Genomic DNA, 17,641 nt, shown 5'->3' on the forward strand with positions numbered 1-17,641 from the left:
GTTCCACTCATTTTCATCATTGGCTTTCTGAGTGAGCCTGTATGTTCCGTGCCTCTTAACCCACTGCTCAACAACACGTATTTATTTCTGTTATTTTTACTCTGTGTAACAGCCTTGACTGCCTGGAACTCCCTCTGTAGACCAGGCTGGCCTCAAACTAACAGAAATCTGTTGGGGAATATTATTATCAGGTGTGTGGCTTTTGTTTACACTGCATTTGTTTAACTCTGTGAAGCTGTTAACTCTGCATTTGTTTAACTCTGTGAAGCCTGTCTAAAACATCTGGTGGTCCTAATAAGGAAATGAACAGCCAATAGCAAGGCAGGAGCTAGGATAGGCGGAACTGGCAGACAGAGTATAAACAGGAGACCCTAGCACAAAGAAAGAGCCAGAGAATGAGGAAAAGAGGAGGCCGTCAGCCGGGCGATGGTGGCGCACGCCTTTAATCCCAGCACTCGGGAGGCAGAGGCAGGTGAATCTCTGTGAGTTCGAGGCCAGCCTGGTCTACAGAGCTAGTTCCAGGACAGGCTCCAAAGCCACAGAGAAACCCTGTCTCGAAAAAACAAAAAAACAAAAAAAAAAAGAGGCCGTCAAGGGCTAGCCACCCATACTACACAGCGAGCCACCGAAAAAAGAAATAAGATATACAAAGAAAGTTAAAAGCTGGGCTGGAGAGATGGCTCAGAGGTTAAGAGCATTGCCTGCTCTTCCAAAGGTCCTGAGTTCAATTCCCACAGCAACCACATGATGGCTCACAACCATCTGTAATGAGGTCTGATGCCTTCTTCTGGCCTGCAGGCATACACACAGACAGAATATTGTATACATAATAAATATTTTTTTTTTTAAAAGTTAAAGCCGGGCGGTGGTGGCGCATGCCTTTAATCCCAGCACTTGGGAGGCAGAGGCAGGCGGATCTCTGTGAGTTTGAGACCAGCCTGGTCTACAAGAGCTAGTTCCAGGACAGGCTCCAAAACCACAGAGAAACCCTGTCTCGAAAAACCAAAAAAAAAAAAAAAAAAAGAATAAAAAAAGTTAAAAGCCCAGAAGCAAAAGGTAGACAGGATAACTTAAGAAAAGCTGGGATAGAAACAAGCCAAGGCCAGGCATGTGTGATGTTTTTTGTTTGTTTGTTTGTTTGTTTTGTTTTTTGGATTTTCGAGACAGGGTTTCTCCGTAGCTTTTTTTGGTTCCTGTCCTGGAACTAGCTCTTCTAGACCAGGCTGGCCTCGAACTCACAGAGATCCATCCGCCTGCCTCTGCCTCCCGAGTGCTGGGATTAAAGGCTGCGCCACCACCGCCCGGCTGTGTGATGTATTTTGGAGCAGGGTAGCGGGCCCCTCTGGAAGAACAACTAGTGCTCTTTACCTCCGAGCCGTCTCTCCAGCCCTGTTTTGTTTCTTGAGAGAAGGTCTTACTATGTAGCCCTAATTGTCCTGAAACTGGTGTACACCAGACAGTCCTCAAACTTATATCCACGTCCTCTGCCTTCAGAGTGCTGGGATTAAAGGTGTATGACACCCACACTGGGGATTCAGCCCATGCCATCAAATGTTCAATCATTGAGCTAAACTCCCAAACTCCTCAGTTTATGAAATGGCAAAAGAAGTCTAAGATGCCATAAGTATCCTTTAAAATCTGAATTTTTGCACAAAGAATTGTGGCTGATTCCCATGTCTGAAAGAAATGACCCACTGTCAAATAGCCAGAGGAATGGTAAATTAGTCCTGCTTGGGGTTCTTCAGTAACTTCCCTGTGACCTAATAAGCCCTGTCGGGTCACTTTCTCTCTGCTGCTCTAGCTGGGCCACATTTTGCAGAACAGTTTGGGAGTTAACAGCTCACTCAGTTTTTGAAGACAACTTTAGGGTGGCTGTCTGGTCATGCAACTGCAGAAACTGAGTGGGTTATCAAATCTCTGCTACCTATGGGGATATTTATTTTGAAATTTAATTTAAAAATAAGGGAGCTGGCCGGGCGGTGGTGGCGCACGCCTTTAATCCCAGCACTCGGGAAGCAGTGACAGGCGGATCTCTGTGAGTTCGAGACCAGCCTGGTCTACAAGAGCTAGTTCCAGGACAGGCTCCAAAGCCACAGAGAAACCCTGTCTCGAAAAACCAAAAAAAAAAAAAAAGCGAACTGGATGTGGGAAGCAGAGCCGGGTAAATCTCTGTTTTTTTGAGATGACAGGGTTTCTCTGTGTAACTGCCCTGGCTGTCCTTGAACTCACAGAGATCCGCTTGTCTCTGCCTTCAAGAACTGGGATCTAATGCGTGGGCCACCGCCAGGCAAAATTAGATAGAAGATAGATAGATAGATAGATAGATAGATAGATAGATAGATAGATAGATAGATAGATAGATAGATAGATTGTGTTCCAGAACTGGAGTATGAGTGAAAAATAAAAAGGGGGCTTGGCTGCTCCTAGATATGGTGGAGGAGAAAGCTTATTATGATAAGGGGGAGACCGTAGGTAGAAGCTGAGACATCTGGGAGAGTCCGGAGTGGACTTGACCAGACTGAGCTGGGCCATATGGGGAAAGAGTGAAGGAAAAGGAGAGGGGAGAGCCGGGAACCAGGCGCCGCAGCCTGGAGGTCAAAGGCACAAAAAAGGAGCAGGTGACTGAAATGTCTGAATGTCTTCTCTCTATAGGGTAGAGCCTCTGGGAGAAGGGCAGCCCATCGCCCGGGCTGGAGAGTCAGGGCAGAGGGCAGGGTATGCCCACCAGAGCCTGAAACTCGTAGGAACTGAGGCATGCTGAGAGAACCCGGGTCAGGTCGGCTTCCATATGTTAAGCAGGCACATCAGGCATTTTTCCCGGGTTTGAAGCTAACAGGGTATAACTGAGTTGGTAGAGTAGTTGCCTGACATCCAACAACTTCCGCTGCCAGCAAAACTACACTCAAAAACAAACGAAGAACAAAAGACCCCGGGTCCCACAGGGTAGGAGGGGACCTAACCGACTCACTCAAGTGACTCACTCTTCTACTCCAGCAACGAGCCCCCTGCCCACCCACGTAGGCCAGATAAGTTTAATTTTCTTTCTCTCTTTCTCTTTCTTTCTTTCTTTCTTTCTTTCTTTCTTTCTTTCTTTCTTTCTTTCTTTCTTTCTTTCTTTCTTTTCTTTCTTTTCTTTCTTTTTTTTCGAGGCAGGGTCTATTTATGTAAACCTGACTTTCCTAAAAATCACTTTGTAGATCAAGTTGGCCTCAAACTCAGAAATTCACCTGCCTCTGCCTCTGGGGAGCTGGAATGCCCTGCCAAGTGTAATTTTAAAAACAAACTAACAAACGGGGAAACAAACAAATAAAAAAAACCAAAAAACAAAAACAAAAAAACACCACAGACATGGACCGCAAGGTAGTGTACGCCTTTAACTCCGGCGTAGTTAGCTCGGCAGGTGGAACCTGAAGACCTAGGCTACAGAAGACCGATCTCCCAAAATAAATAAATTAAGGACAAAAATGTAAGCACAACAGCGGGCAAGTGTGACCTCTCGCACACGCGCAGCAGACAAACTCAGGTCTGCCCAAGGTCAAGGGAGCCCGCAGAGCTCTGCACGCCGCAGGACCCTCCCTGGCGTCCCAGGATCCTCGAGGCCCCGGGTCCTTCCCGGAAACCGGAAGAGACGTAAAGAAGGCGGGGCTGAGTTTTAGAAACCGGACCGTGAAGCTTTGCGCTTCCTCTTTCCTGCCAGCGCCGAGCGATGGGTGAGTGTTGCTGTGGGCCGGGTCGGGCTGCGGGGAGCGAGCGCCATCCGTCTCCATCCTGCCCCGCAGCCCTGCCGGGAGCGTGTTCGGCCCGACCGTGAGCCAGGAGCACCCGTGGGGAGGGCCGGCCGTGGGCTTGGGCCGCCGAGATCGCCGCGGCCGCTTCCCGGGCTCCAGGCTGCGAGCGGCCCATCATGGCTGCCGCGGGCCGCACGCGGATGATGACACCTAGGTGTGCTGCATACTCCCGACCGCGTCGTGGGGAGGCCAACCTTGGAGAGCTGAGTGTGCGGCCCGCTGGCCGAGCGGGGCCCCGGAGCTGGCCGGGTCGCCGGCACCGAGGCCCGATCGCTCAGGCTTGCGTCCCCGCTCCCGCACACAGGCATCTCTCGGGACAACTGGCACAAGCGCCGCAAGACCGGGGGTAAGAGAAAGCCCTACCACAAGAAGCGGAAGTATGAGCTGGGACGGCCTGCGGCTAACACTAAGGTGGGTGCCGGAGTCGGGGGGTCTCTTGTCCGAGTGCTCAGTCTGGGAGGCTGGCGTCTCGCACGTGTCCTCGTGCGGAGGGAAGTCCTGGAGAACACAGGGTCGGTGCCCCCCGCTCTCATGGGCACATGCTGGGGACCAGGCCTTGCAGGACGCCTAGGAGTGGGCTCCTTTCGTGTTAGTCCTGTAACGTTGGGGCCTTTTTGCCGCAGTTCCTTCTGTGTTTGTGGGGCCTGGCTTTTCTTTCTGGAGGTAATTAGAATGATGAAAAAGCATCCTTAGGCGTGGTTATGGCCGTCTTGGTCACCTGTATGCCACTTGCCCGTGAAAGGACTTGTCATAGTTACACTGACTGTTACCTCCCATCTAGCTCAGGTTCCTCTCCTGGTCCCCCCTTCGTGGTGACCATGTTCTGGCTTCTTGTGTTTTCCAGATTGGCCCTCGTCGCATCCACACGGTCCGTGTGCGAGGAGGCAATAAGAAGTACCGTGCCCTAAGATTGGATGTGGGGAACTTTTCCTGGGGTTCTGAGTGTAAGTCTGTATCAGAGTATTTAAGTTTGCCCTGTGTGAAAGGCCTTGTAGCTGGAGAGTTCTTTTCTGATCTAATGAGTCCTCAACGCGGGGTGTTTCCTAGAGATTGCTGAGAAAAGCTTTGAGTTACAGGAAAAAGTAGTGTGGGCCAAGAGCAGAGCGGCTGGGTATTCTGCCCTTCCTGGGATGAAGGACCCTGGGGAAGGGGGTACAGCCAGTAGTTGCCCTGTGTGCATGAGGTAGGACAGTGTGTGAGCGAGTGTGTGTTCGCTGGAGCCAGGTACAAGTTAAGCAAGTGCCTTGGTGTTGAGCTGCCTTCCCTGCCCCTAAATTGTGAATTTCCCTGGCATGCAGGCTGTACTCGCAAAACAAGGATCATTGATGTCGTCTACAATGCATCCAATAACGAGCTGGTCCGCACCAAGACTCTGGTCAAGAACTGCATTGTGCTCATTGACAGCACCCCGTACCGACAGTGGTACGAGTCCCACTATGCACTGCCCCTGGGCCGCAAGAAAGGGGCCAAGCTGGTGAGTTCCTTTCCTGCTGGGGGATGAGGCGGGGGAGGGCTGCCTTCTTGTGATGAGAATGCTGTCCAGTTCTGCTACTGAAGGAAGGAGATGAGCACTTGTGTGCTGAAGAAGGCGAGCGTCGGGGGTGGGGGTTCCGGAAGATTTGGTGACTTTAATGATGACCAGTCATTTGTGTTTTCTTTATTCAGACTCCTGAGGAGGAAGAAATATTAAACAAAAAACGATCAAAGAAAATTCAGAAGAAATACGATGAAAGGAAAAAGAACGCCAAGATCAGCAGTCTTCTGGAGGAGCAGTTCCAGCAGGGCAAGCTTCTGGGTGAGATAGATGGCCGCTATGTTGGGAGCGGGTGGTGTGGGGCTTTACCCTTGCGCGGCTCGATTGACTGTCGGGGTGTTAGGAGGTGTGAACGTTGGGGTTCAGAAAGCTTGAGTGGAGATTGCTGTGGCCCTAAGAGGGAATTCATGAGTGGAACGGGCTGAGTGGTGGGTGGGGAAGTTGATGCCCTGGCTGATGGCTGTCTCGGTGATGAGAACTTTGTCCAGTTCTGCTGCTGACGTCTAAGTGAGGATAAAGTGTATCTGAGGAGACAGTTGGCTTCATGCCTGCCCTTTGGGTATCAGACCAGCTTGAGGTAGGTTGAGTGGGGCCTCTTTACTAAGGACCATCTATTCTCTTACAGCCTGTATCGCCTCAAGACCAGGCCAGTGTGGCAGAGCAGATGGCTATGTGCTAGAAGGCAAGGAGCTGGAGTTCTATCTGAGGAAGATCAAAGCCCGGAAAGGCAAATAAACCATCCGTCATAGCCCATGTAATAAAGGTGTTTATTATTCTGTATTTATATTGTCGGAATGTTTCCTGCTCCCCTCTGCAAAGCTGGGTCTGACCCATGCAGCCACACTGTAAGGCCCAGTGCCTAGTCCTCGAGAACAGTGTTTAAAGTCAGTATTCTGGGTCTTTTTGTTTGCTTTGTAAGGCGGGGGTTCTCTGTCCTGGAACTAGCTCTAGTAGACCAGACCGGCCTCGAACTACTCACAGAGTCATCTGCCAAGTGCCTGGGATTAAAGGCATGCGCCACCACCATCTGGCTTCCTGGGTCTTCTGGGAGCCTAGAGCACTTTGGTATAGAGGAGACTTGTGAGCTCTTTTGTTTGTTTTTGTTTTTCGAGACAGGGTTTCTCTGTGGTTTTGGAGCCTGTCCTGGAACTAGCTCTTGTAGACCAGGCTGGTCTCGAACTCACAGAGATCCGCCTGCCTCTGCCTCCCGAGTGCTGGGATTAAAGGCGTGCGCCGCCACCGCCCGGCGGCTTGTGAGCTCTTAAGTGCTGAGCTCTCCAACAGTATTGGTGTGCTTGCATTGTCAGGACGGAGAACTGTCCCTTTGTAGACTTGGGTTTTCAGGGTTCTATTAAATTTGTGTGTGTGCTAGGCATTTGCCTGTATGAATATTAAGCACGTGGCTGTACCTCCTGCTATACGTGCAGCCTTCTTAGGTGGTTCGTGGGAAGTCTGGGGACTTGGGCATTCTGTTGAGGATCCTGGCAGTCATACAAGTTACAAGAGAAGATGCCTTGACAAGTTTGGGGGACTTTTGAGGTAGTCTCTGGAGCTCCCCACTAGGCTGATTTCAGCTCAGATTCATCTTCTGCATCCTGGGTACTGGATTAGAGGTATGCATTGCCTTAAACATGAAAACATTAAGTTTTAAGGTTTCCCAGAGAAGTTAAGAGGACAAATGGGACTTGACCTAAAATCAGCTATGCACCCTAACCCAAGTGGTTGGCTATCCAGTGCAGGGTCTTAATGCTCATTAAGCAAACATTTTGTCTGTCTGACCTTTCAAAGGTTTGTGCTATCACCCCCCAGCAAATTTTGGAGTTCATGGGGGACTTGCTTACAGTTCCAGAGGGTTAATCTATGGCCATTTTGGTGGGGAGCATTACAGCGAGTATATCACTGTAGCAGTAGCTGCAGATGCATTTACAGCTACCTGAATGTAAGAGCCAGGAGATGGGTTTTAAAACCTCAAAATTGCTTTGGTTTTTGGCTTTTTGTTTTTTTGGTTTTTCGAGACAGGGTTTCTCTGTGGTTTTGGAGCCTGTCCTGGAACTAGCTCTTGTAGACCAGGCTGGTCTCGAACTCACAGAGATCTGCCTGCCTCCCGAGTAGTTTTTGTTTTTTTGTTTTTTTTTTTTAAAGATTATTATATATACCATATTCTCAGTATTCTGTCTGCATGTGTGTCTGCAAGCCAGAAGAGGGCACCAGATCTTAATACAGATGGTTGTGAGCCACCGTGTGGTTGCTGGGAATTGAACTCAGAGCCTTTGGAAGAGCAAGCAGTGCTCACACTGAGCCATCTCTCCAGCCCCCAAAATTGGTTTGTTTTTCAGATCAGGGCTTAATATGTATCCCTGGCTGATATGAAACTACTTATGTAGAGCAGGCTAGCCTTGAGCTCATAGGGGTCTGTTTGCCTTTATCTCTCTTTGTGTTCATTAAAGGTGGGCACCAGGGGATTCATAGCGTGACGCAGCGACAGTGCCATCCCGTGTCCCCACACCCTCCCACCTCACTTGGTGCCCTGTCTGCATCCGCATGTGTACCATGTGCTTGTCCTGGTGCTCAAGAAGGTCAGAAGAGGGCACTGGACCTGTTAGAACTGGAATGGGTGCTCTTAACTACTCAGCCCTTCTAATAAGTTAATTTTTTTGATTTTTGAGAGAATTTCTCTGTAGTCCTGGCCTGAAACTCAGAGATCTACCTGTCTACTTCCCGAGTACTGGGATTGTGTGTGCCGCCACCACCTAACAATGTTTTCGAATTTTTGTATAATACTGGCTGCCCTTGAACCCAAGATCGGTTTGCCTCTGCCTCCCTAGTTCTGGGCCCTAAAAGCATGTGCCACCATTTTGTGTTTGAGTATCTTGGGTTTTGCTTTGTTTTTCCAGACAGGTTTCTCTGTAGCTTTGGAGCCTGTCCTGGAAGTAGCTCTGTAGACTAGATCCTCCTGCCTCTGCCTCCCGAGTGCTGGGATTAAAGGCGTGCGTCACCACAGCCCAGTTTGGCACACGCCTTTAATCCCAGCACTCAGGGAGGCAGAGGCAGGCGGATCTCTGAGTTCAAGGCCAGCCTGGTCTACGAGAGCTAGTTCCAGGACAGGAACCAAAAAGAAACTACAGAGAAACCCTGTCTCAAAATCAAAAAAAAAAAAAAAAAAAAAAAACTTAAAAAAAAGGCGTGTGCCACCACTACCATCTAATCCCAGGACTATGGATATCAAATGAGGGTTCATGAGCTGTATCTCTAGCTGTCCCTCCCTACCTTAAGACCGATGAATTAGGGTTAAGCTCATGTTTTAAGAAATTGATGTAGGCTTTTCAAGAGAAAGTCAAATTCAGCTCCCTTTTGTTATGCACTGACTGGGCCTGGCCGTGTTTTTCCTTTTTTTTTTTTTTTTTTTAAATATTATACAGTATTCTGCCTGCAGGCCAGAAGAGGGCACCAGATCTCATTATAGGTGGTTGTGAGACCTGGAAGAGCACTCAGTGCCCTTAACCACTGAGCCATCTCTCCAGCCCTCTGGGTTTTTTTTTTTTTTTTTAAGATTTATTTCTTTATTATGTATGTATGCAGTGTTCTGTCTCCATGTATGCCGGTTGTGAGTCACTATGTGGAAAGAGCAGCCTGTGCTCTTAACCACTGAGCCATCTCTGCAGCCCTCCCCCCCCCCCCCCGTTGGTGGTTGTTTTTTTTTTTTTTTTTTTTTTTTTTGGTTTTTTGAGACAGGGTTTCTCTGTAGCTTTGGAGCCTGTCCTGGAACTCCCTTTGTAGACCAGGCTGGCCTTGAACTCACAGAGAGCCGCCTGCCTCTGCCTCCCAAGTGCTGGGATTAAAGGCGTGCGCCACCACCGCCCGGCATGGTTTTTTTTGAGACAGGGTTTCTCTGTAGCTTCAGCTTCAGAGCCTGTTCACTACAACTCAGTTCTGTAAATCAAGCTGGCCTCAAACCCACCTGTCTCTGCCTCTCAGTACCACCGCCACTCTTTGTGACTCCCACTTTTTTTTTTTTTTAATTATACAATATTTTGTCTGTATGCCTGAAGGCCAGAAGAGGGCACCAGACCTCATTACAGATGGTTGTGAGCCACCATGTGCTGGGAATTGAACTCAGGACCTTTGGAAGAGCAGGCAATGCTCTTAACCGCTGAGCCATCTCTCCAGCCCCCTGTGACTCCCACTTTTAATCCTAGCACTTAGGTGGATCTCTGAGATCACGACCAGCCTGTTCTACAGAGAGAGTTCCAGGACTACATAGTGAATCCCTGTTTTGAAAACAGTATTCTCCGTCATTAACATCTGTGCTTTCTATATTAGCATTGGTTATCACTGGTGTGCTTGCTATTGTCTGCACGTTTAAGATTTAGATAAGGGAGAAACCCTGTCTCGAAAAACCAAAAAAAAAAAAAAAGATAAGGGGCTGGAGAGATGGCTCAGTGGTTAAGAGCACTGACTGCTCTTCCAGAGGACCTGGGTTCAATTCCCAACACCCACATGGCAGCTCACAACTGTCTGAAGATCCAGTTCCAGGGGATCTGACACCTTCATACCAATGCACATAAAATAAAAAGTTAAATAAACTATAAGAAATGTTAAAAAAAAAAAAGATTTAGATAAATGGCTCAGCCTGTGTAAATGCCTGTCACACAAGCCTGACCTAGATTTGATTTCCAGAAGCACAGGGGCTGATTCTGAAAACATCCTTTGACCCCACACACATAGTGTGTCTGCATCCACACAGCCCACTGGGAGGAGGGGCGCGCTAGCTCCTGCCTTGTCTGACCTCCGCAGGCTTGCTATGATGCTGCATCCATGGGGATACACTATCTTTCAGGTTTTTGAGACAATTTCTGCATAGCTCTGGCTGTCCTGGTAGACCAAGACTGGCATTTAACTCGGGTGTTTCCCTCCCTCTGCCCTCTACAGCACATACTTCTGATACAATTTTTTGTGTCTGGTTTTTTCGAGACGGGGTTTTTCTGTGTAGCATTGGAGCCTGTCCTAAAATTCACTCTATAGACAAGGCTCAAACTCACAGAGATCCACCTGTCTGCCTCCTGGTGTGCACCACCACTGCCTGGTGTTAGTGTTTTTGATTGCCATTGAGAGGACTCCACTGGTAAAGGCATGTGGTGCCAGGCCTGATGACCTGAGTTCAGTCCCTGGAGCCCATAGTGTAGAAGGACAGAACTGATTGCAAAGGTGGGTCTCCAACACACTGATAAATGTACGGAGAGGGCAGCCAGGCGATGATTCACAGTGAGCCAATGGCTTTATTCTCGTTATAAATAAAAAGCGAGCATTGCAAATAAAGGCCCCACAGCACAGCCATTGACCTGCCTTCAGAGTGAGGTTACTAGGGTAAGGAATGTGTCTTCATTTTGTCACGCTTGGTTCTAAAACAGCTGTCCCAGGCATCTACGCAAAACTGGAAAAGCCACTTCCTGAGCTCAGTACTAAAATCAAAGGCAGCACAGAGGCCAGACTTCTAGGAATGCTGGCGTTCCCCCAGTGTTTTGGGCCTAGCTCCCCAATGCCTGAAAAGATAATCTTGCCTCTGTGTTCTAATCCTATGTATTTGGCCTTTTCTTTATTCTAGCTTCCCCCCAAGCAATCTATCCCACTATCACGCTAAAGGAGATAAACCCTACCCCCAGCTCTAACTCCTGGCCATCTTTGCTTTCAAAGGCTGTCCCCAAATGCTTTCCCCAGTGGAAAAGTTGCTCCAAGCACAACTGGTGAAGAAGGCAGGGTGGCAGTCACTGGCAGAAGGGCTTCTCAAGGTTCCAGGGCTTCATCCCCAGATTCCTCAGCCTCATCTATACGGCTTGCAGCCTCCTCGCCACTCAACTCGGTCCGCAAGCGAAACAGGTGCGGGGTCCTGGGGGCACCGCGTGCTCGGCCGAAGTTCCGCAGGCTTACAGCTGGTGACAGTGCTCCTGTGCCCAGGAAGCGACCCAGCAGCGGGGTCTGTGTGAAGGGTGCCGGCAGGTCGGACCTTGGGGACGCCTCCACCTGCAGGCACTGCTCAGGGTCGTCGCTCATGCTGCCAGTGCCAAAGCGGATAGAGACAAGTTTGTATCCTCATACGGTCCCCAGGGATAGGCACCAGTTTCCGGGTCAAATCCCGACTCACCGCAGGTTGAAGGTGGAACCCAGAAAGGAAGGACGCAGTGACTCGGCGGCTGTGGCCACCGTATAGGGTGGCTGAGGTTGGGCCTCATCCCAGTACTGATCCTTCTCGGCAGGAGGCAGGTTCTGGTACATATCATCCACAGAGAGCAGGGACACCTGAGCCAGCAGAAGGGCAAACAGTAAGCTACAACTGTTTCTCCTCCGCACACGTGGCTATCTGCCCCCAGTCCCCGACCCCACACCTAACCTGCAAGTTTCGATCTATGAGCTGGTTGGTCTCAAAGTCATCGTCATCCTCACCAAAGGGGTTAATGAGCTGTTCAGCTACCTATGAATTGGAGAAACTGTGACTTTCCAGCGCAGAGCTCCCGTCCCGACTGCTCAGCACTGCAGTGTAATAGTGATTATCCGAGCCTGTCTACAGAGTAGAATGCCACACCCACCTTTAGCCAACCAGCATAAAAGAAAAACTGCAGCAATGTGGTAAGAGGCACGAACATGTCCAGGTCCCCCAGGCCTGGAGAGGGCTCCTTCCCAGATTCGGCAGCCCCCGTTTCTGGCTCCACAAACTGTCGGCCCACCAGGGAAAGGGCAAAGAAGGAATATACAGCTATCGTCACCACCTGAAGGAAAAGCAAGGGTCAGAGCACCCTGGGACAACAAGAGAGTCTTGTCCCTGTTTTTGAGGGCCTGGAGAGGTCTGCCGAGTGATTAGGTATGGACTACTGGGTGGCAGTCGCAGTAGAGACAAAAATCTTTTTGTTTTCACTTTTTAAGACGGTGTCTGTGTAGCCCTGGTTGTACTTGATGGAGCTTGTTATGTAGACCAGGCTGTCTTCGAACTCACAGAGATCCTTCTGCCTCTGTCTCCCAAGTGTTGGAATTAAAGATGTATGCCACCATGCCTGGCAGGACAGGATCATCTTTTTGGTTTTGTTTTTCAAGACTTTCTCTGTGTAGTCTGCTGACCTGAAACCTACCTTGTAGACCAGGTTGGCCTCTAACCCAGAGATCTGCCTGCTTCTACCTCAGCTACCCGAGTGAGGGGATTAAAGGTGTGTGCCGCCACTACCTGACTCAAGACCGAGTTATCTTTATGGGTGTGGAGGAAGGTTTTTGAGGATGAGAATAGGGTATTATTGATTGGGGTGAAGTAAGGTTTTTGAGGATGACCCTCAGCAGTTCAGGACCTCCTGAGACTGACTTGGTCTAGGTGAAGAGCCATCTCTGGCCTTGGCATCTCACACACTATAGCACATCCAACAGGCTCGAGCTGGGCAGGTGAGAAGCAGTTACCTGGGTGTAGACAAGGGGGATGCTGACCCAGTCATAGTGAAACAGCATGCTGCACTTCGCACGATACTTGTTCAGTTCCTAGAGAAGCAGGTGAGGGGGAGGTCAGAAGAGTCAAGGGAGATGAGGAAGGAAGCAGGAGATGCCACATAAAAATGACCTGGACCAGGCTTGAGCCCCAGGCTCTCAGGTCATCAGGCTGAGGTGCTTAGCGTAGGAAGAAATTTCCGGCCCTGGAGCCAGAAAGTCCAAGATCCCAGCTTCACTAACATACTGTGTGAGGGGCTTTTCAACTCTGCCTCAGTTTCCTTATCTGTGAGAGGGGGGATGATAGTACCTGTCTTGCAGAGTTGTTTTGAGGACTAAGTGAGTCAACACAAGGACATGCTTCCCAAGTACGCAGTTGCTAGGCCTGGTGGCTCATGCCTGCAATTCCAAAGTTTAGGAGGCAGCGGCAGGATTAACATGGGTTTGAGGCCAGCTTTGGCTAATTAGTGAGTTTCAGGCAAGCTTGAGCTATGGAGAGTAATCTTGTACTTTCCCCCAAAAAGTGTGTGGCATATAGTTGGTGCCTTTTAAGTGTCAAGTACCAAAAATATTATTCCGAAGCTGGCGATAGAACCAAGGATCCAAACCCTAAACTGACTTACTTCCAGTATGAGACAGAGAGCAATGTCATCACGGATTCGTCCATCTCTGCGGGCCTGCGCGGCGAGGTTAGTGAACCAGACGCAAGGGACCCAGTACTTGTTAAAATCAGATTTCAAGCTCTCAAACTTTTTCCTCTCTTCCTGAGACATGAAACCTGCCAGGGTGAAGAAGGTAAGGTGCAGACGTCTCCTGCCGCCAGGAGGCGCTAGGAGTCCAGCATCTGGCTGGTCTCCCTTAGACCCACTGGCTCCTCTGGAATCCTGGAGCGCCCCCTAAGGGTCAAACCTTTCCATCACGGGAGGAAAGCCAAGACATCCAGCCACCCACCCAGGGGCTGTGACCACCCAGGCACCTGCATCCACCACGTGCTCCATAGTGGGGAAGCGCTTGAGCACACGGGTGCTCACGGAACGCAGCACCAGCACGGATGCCAGGTTGGCATAGCGGATCAGAGTTCGGCGCAGTAAACGGCCACTCTGGTCCACACCGTGCACGCAGGCTGAGATGACACACATTAACTGGTCCGGCAGTGGGATGCTTGTGTACTGAGACCACCATCGGTTCACCACCAAAGTCACGTAGAAACCTGGTGAGCCACCATGGATAACAGGGCCAGAAAGAAAGGTGCCAGGCATTAGGGTGGTACCATATGGGACTCTGGGCCCCTTCTGGTTCCACTGCCTGACTGGGAAAGTCGGGCCCGGAAGAGGCAGAGAAGATAAACTTTCGGATTATTTTTGACTCTGGCACCTTTTCTCTAGCTCCCCTTTGGTACCCAGAGTGGTGTGCCAGTGAATATTGAGGGTCCAGCAAATGACAGGCAAGGAGTGACCCAGAGAAACTGTGGACCCAGGCTCTAGCCCTTCTGTCTGCTGATTGACTCCAGGTTAAACTTCCCAGAGCTGTCCCCTCAACCCAAAGGTTAGAGAACATGGTCAGGAGACCAGGGGAAACTAGACGGGGGCCTCACCCAGCACGAAGGACAGGGGGATGAGGTCTGCTGAGCGGTTGCAGTATCGGGCCACCTGGGCATAAATATGCTTCTGCTCCTGGGTCAGCAACAGCCTAGGTACACAGGGCAGAGACCTGGGTTGGAAGGAGGCCGGCAGCGCAGGTCTTCACGAGCCAGGGTTCTGAGCTGCTCTCACCGGTACGTGACGCTGAGCACAGCATACAAGGCACCAAAGAGCAGGAACTCCTTGTACAAGAGCTTGTAGATGCTGCCCCTCCAGCGGAGGAGCAGGCCGGAGAAGGCTCCAAAGCGCGCCTCTGCCACCTTGAGAGTGTAGGACACCGTCATGGTGCTGGAGTCTGGCGCAGAAGGTCACAGGGCTGTCTTCTTTGCTCGTCTTCCCATCGCTAAGACTAGCACCCCGAGCAAAGTCCTTTCATCTCCGATCACTCATCTTCACCCTGTGTCTGTAGATGAGGGGTAAAGACAGAAGCTGCAGGACAAAGTACAAACTGTCCTCTGCAGAACATGGCTGAAGTCCGGCAGAGTGGTGCTGAGCTCTGCGTCCCTCACACAGAGGTTCTCCACAGCCTTTCTACCTCTGGAGCTGAGCTAACTAGATTCTGAAGTGTTGAGGACAACAGCCCCAATTTGTTAGGTATGTTGGCACATGTCTCCTATCCCAGCACTCAGGGAGTCAAGGCAGGAGGTCACCAGTTCAAGGCCAGCCTATGCTATATAGCAAGGCCTCGTCTCAAAACAAATAGGAGGCTGGAGAGATGGCTCAGTGTTTGGGAGCACTGGTTGCTCTTCCAGGGGACCCGGGTTCAGTTCCCAGCACCGTCATGGCAGCTCACAACTGTCTATAACTCCAAGATCTGACACCCTCACACAGACACACATGCAGGCAAAATACCAATGAACATAAAATAAAAAATAAAGAAAACCAGACCCAACTCCAGACCAGAGCTACCACTTTTCCTTGGAGCTTTTCCTCAAAACCTACTCACCTGGTATCCCAGGCCCCAGGACCCTCTCACCCCCATCCACTCGCCTCTGCCTTCCTGGTCTCAGGAGCCCCTCACCCCACTCACCTCTACCTAGCTGGTCTCAGGAGCCCCCCACCCCACTCACCTGCCTACCTGGTCTCAGGAGCCCCTCACCCCATTCACCTCTGCCTTCCTGGTCTCAGGAGCCCCTCACCCCACTCACCTGCCTACCTGGTCTCAGAAGCTCCTCACCCCCACTCGCCCCTGCCTACCTGGTCTCAGGAGCAGCCTGGAATAACTGACCGCTCTTCACAGTCTTAAGTAGCTGCTGGGCCCATAAAGCTAGGTTGGACTGGCGCTGTCATTGATGGATGGGAGCTGTCATCGAGTTGCTTCTGGGAACTAGGCGTGTGCTACTATCCCTTTGGGGCTGGGCTGGTCTTTGAGTAACCAAAGTGCCAGGTGTCCTGACCCCACAACTCACAGGGGACGCCATGTCCTTTAAATGAGGGACAATAGGGATTACTATCCTATGCTCCAGGTGAGATGACAGTTTAGGGTTAACTGTTGTTACAATATCAGCGACTGATCGCAGAGTCCTAACTTAAGGGACAGATAAACACTGTGCCAAGGACACCATTTTATCTCACGGAATCTTCATCACAACCCCATCATGTGCCCAGTTTCACGGATTACAGATCCAGGAGGCAAATGACTTGCCCAAGGTCACACAACTAGGTCATGTTGGAGGCAGGAGTCCAAGCCACAGCTCTGGACTTGAAAGGCTGGAAGTTGCCTGATTGGGTCTAGAGCACTTGACACCAGTAGCCTCAACACAGTGCCAGACTTCTGTCCCAGGCTCTGGAGGGCCCCAGGGTGAAAGAGCGTGTGAATCTACGTACAGCCCTTCGCCCAACACCTCGACTCCTGGATGCTCTCAGGGACTCTCTCTCTCTCTCTCTCTCTCAGTTTTTTGAGACAGGTTTCTCTGTGTACTCTGGAACTCATTCTGTAAACAAGGCTGGCCTTGAACTGAGAGCTCAGTCCGCCTCTGCCTCCCAAGTGATGGGATTAAAAGTGTGAGACACCACCACCTGACAGCTGTCTCTCCCTTAGATGTTTGTTTTAATTTATGTGTGTGTGTGGGGGGGGTAAATGTATGTGTGTGCACCACATGTATGCATGGGCTCACAGAGGTCAGAAGAGGGCGTTGGATGCCCTGGAGCTGAAGTTACTGCCTGCTGTTTGCTGCCTGATGTGGGTGCGGAGAACTGAACCCAGGTTCTCTGGAAGAGCAATATAATATGTTCATGCTCCTAACTGCTGAGCCCTTTCTCCAGCTCCAGAACAGAGCATTTAAAATAATTCTTTGAGAATTTCATACAATGTATTTTGATCATGCTCACCCCTCCTCCCCAACTCTAAATCTATCCCAACCCCCTACTCTCCAATTCATTCTCTCCTCTCTCTCTCTCTCTCTCTCTCTCTCTCTCTCTCTCTCTCTCTGTCTCTCCTCTCTCTCTCTCTCTCTCTCTCTCTCTCTCTCTTCCTCTCCCTCTCTCTCTCTCTCTCCCCTCTCCCCCTCTCTCAGCTCACCAAGTCCAATTAGTACTGCCCATATACTCCTGAGTGCAGGGCAATCCACTGGAGTGTTGTCAACCTCCCAGAGGCCACACCTTAACAAATCTACAAATCTTTCTCCCTTGGAAGCCACAAACTGCCCATAGCTCCTCAGTGAGAGGTGGAGGCTTGTGAGGGTCTTCCTCCCACATTGCTAGAATGTTGCCTGGCTTGATCACGTGCTGGTCTTGTTCAGGCAACGGGTCCTGTGAGCTCCAGGGCTCATCAATCCTGTCATTTCCACAAACATCTTCTCTCAAGTGATCCTCAGCTCTGGTTCTTACGTTCTTCCTCTCCACCTTCTGTCGTGGTCCCTGAGCCTTGGGTGGTGGTTATGTTTTAACTTGTGCACTGCCTGCATGTTATGATTCGAGTGTGGCCATCAGAAGGACTGCCTGTGGGAATCAGTTCTCTCCTACTACATGGGTCCTGGGGCTTGAACCCACATCTTCGGGCTTGGCAGCAGACACCTTTACTTGCTGAATCCTCTGGGCAGCTCTTTCCAGCTTCTTTTTGTTTGATTGCATAGTGTTGCTTTTTTTTTTTTTTTTTTAAGTAATGATTATTTTGTGAATTCTTTTTTTGTGGCTTTGTTTTGGGACAGGGACTCTGCATAGCTCTGGCTGTCCTGGAATTCCCACGTGCGCCACCACAACCCAGCTGGAGGGATTCTATC

The 17,641-nt window shown here is 50.3% G+C and overlaps 2 protein-coding genes and 4 non-coding genes across 6 annotated transcripts; 5 read left to right on the forward strand and 1 right to left on the reverse strand.

The window, feature by feature from the left end:
* Positions 1-3,632: 3,632 nt before the first annotated feature.
* Positions 3,633-6,102, forward strand: Rps8 (ribosomal protein S8). The gene is made up of 6 exons (XM_057783816.1): positions 3,633-3,710; positions 4,093-4,199; positions 4,633-4,732; positions 5,087-5,262; positions 5,454-5,583; positions 5,948-6,102. The coding sequence occupies exons 1-6, from the start codon at positions 3,707-3,709 to the stop codon at positions 6,055-6,057; spliced, it is 627 nt and encodes a 208-aa protein (XP_057639799.1). The 5' UTR covers positions 3,633-3,706; the 3' UTR covers positions 6,058-6,102.
* On the forward strand, positions 3,924-4,002 carry LOC130884500 (small nucleolar RNA SNORD55/SNORD39). The gene has a single exon (XR_009058027.1). It is a non-coding gene; the product is annotated as a small nucleolar RNA SNORD55/SNORD39 (small nucleolar RNA).
* LOC130884508 (small nucleolar RNA SNORD46) lies at positions 4,454-4,557 on the forward strand. The gene has a single exon (XR_009058035.1). It is a non-coding gene; the product is annotated as a small nucleolar RNA SNORD46 (small nucleolar RNA).
* On the forward strand, positions 5,308-5,375 carry LOC130884507 (small nucleolar RNA SNORD38). Its single transcript, XR_009058034.1, has one exon. It is a non-coding gene; the product is annotated as a small nucleolar RNA SNORD38 (small nucleolar RNA).
* LOC130884506 (small nucleolar RNA SNORD38) lies at positions 5,786-5,855 on the forward strand. Its single transcript, XR_009058033.1, has one exon. It is a non-coding gene; the product is annotated as a small nucleolar RNA SNORD38 (small nucleolar RNA).
* A 5,001-nt stretch (positions 6,103-11,103) lies between the features above and the next one.
* Positions 11,104-14,704, reverse strand: Best4 (bestrophin 4). Its single transcript, XM_057783812.1, has 9 exons — positions 14,553-14,704; positions 14,375-14,469; positions 13,757-13,990; positions 13,404-13,558; positions 12,757-12,834; positions 11,904-12,083; positions 11,708-11,788; positions 11,462-11,616; positions 11,104-11,371 (listed from the first exon to the last, which is right to left on the reverse strand). The coding sequence occupies exons 1-9, from the start codon at positions 14,702-14,704 to the stop codon at positions 11,104-11,106; spliced, it is 1,398 nt and encodes a 465-aa protein (XP_057639795.1).
* Between the last annotated feature and the right edge of the window lie 2,937 nt (positions 14,705-17,641).

The sequence above is a fragment of the Chionomys nivalis genome, chromosome 11, assembly GCF_950005125.1.
Source record: "Chionomys nivalis chromosome 11, mChiNiv1.1, whole genome shotgun sequence".
In the NCBI taxonomy this organism is placed as follows: domain Eukaryota; kingdom Metazoa; phylum Chordata; class Mammalia; order Rodentia; family Cricetidae; genus Chionomys; species Chionomys nivalis.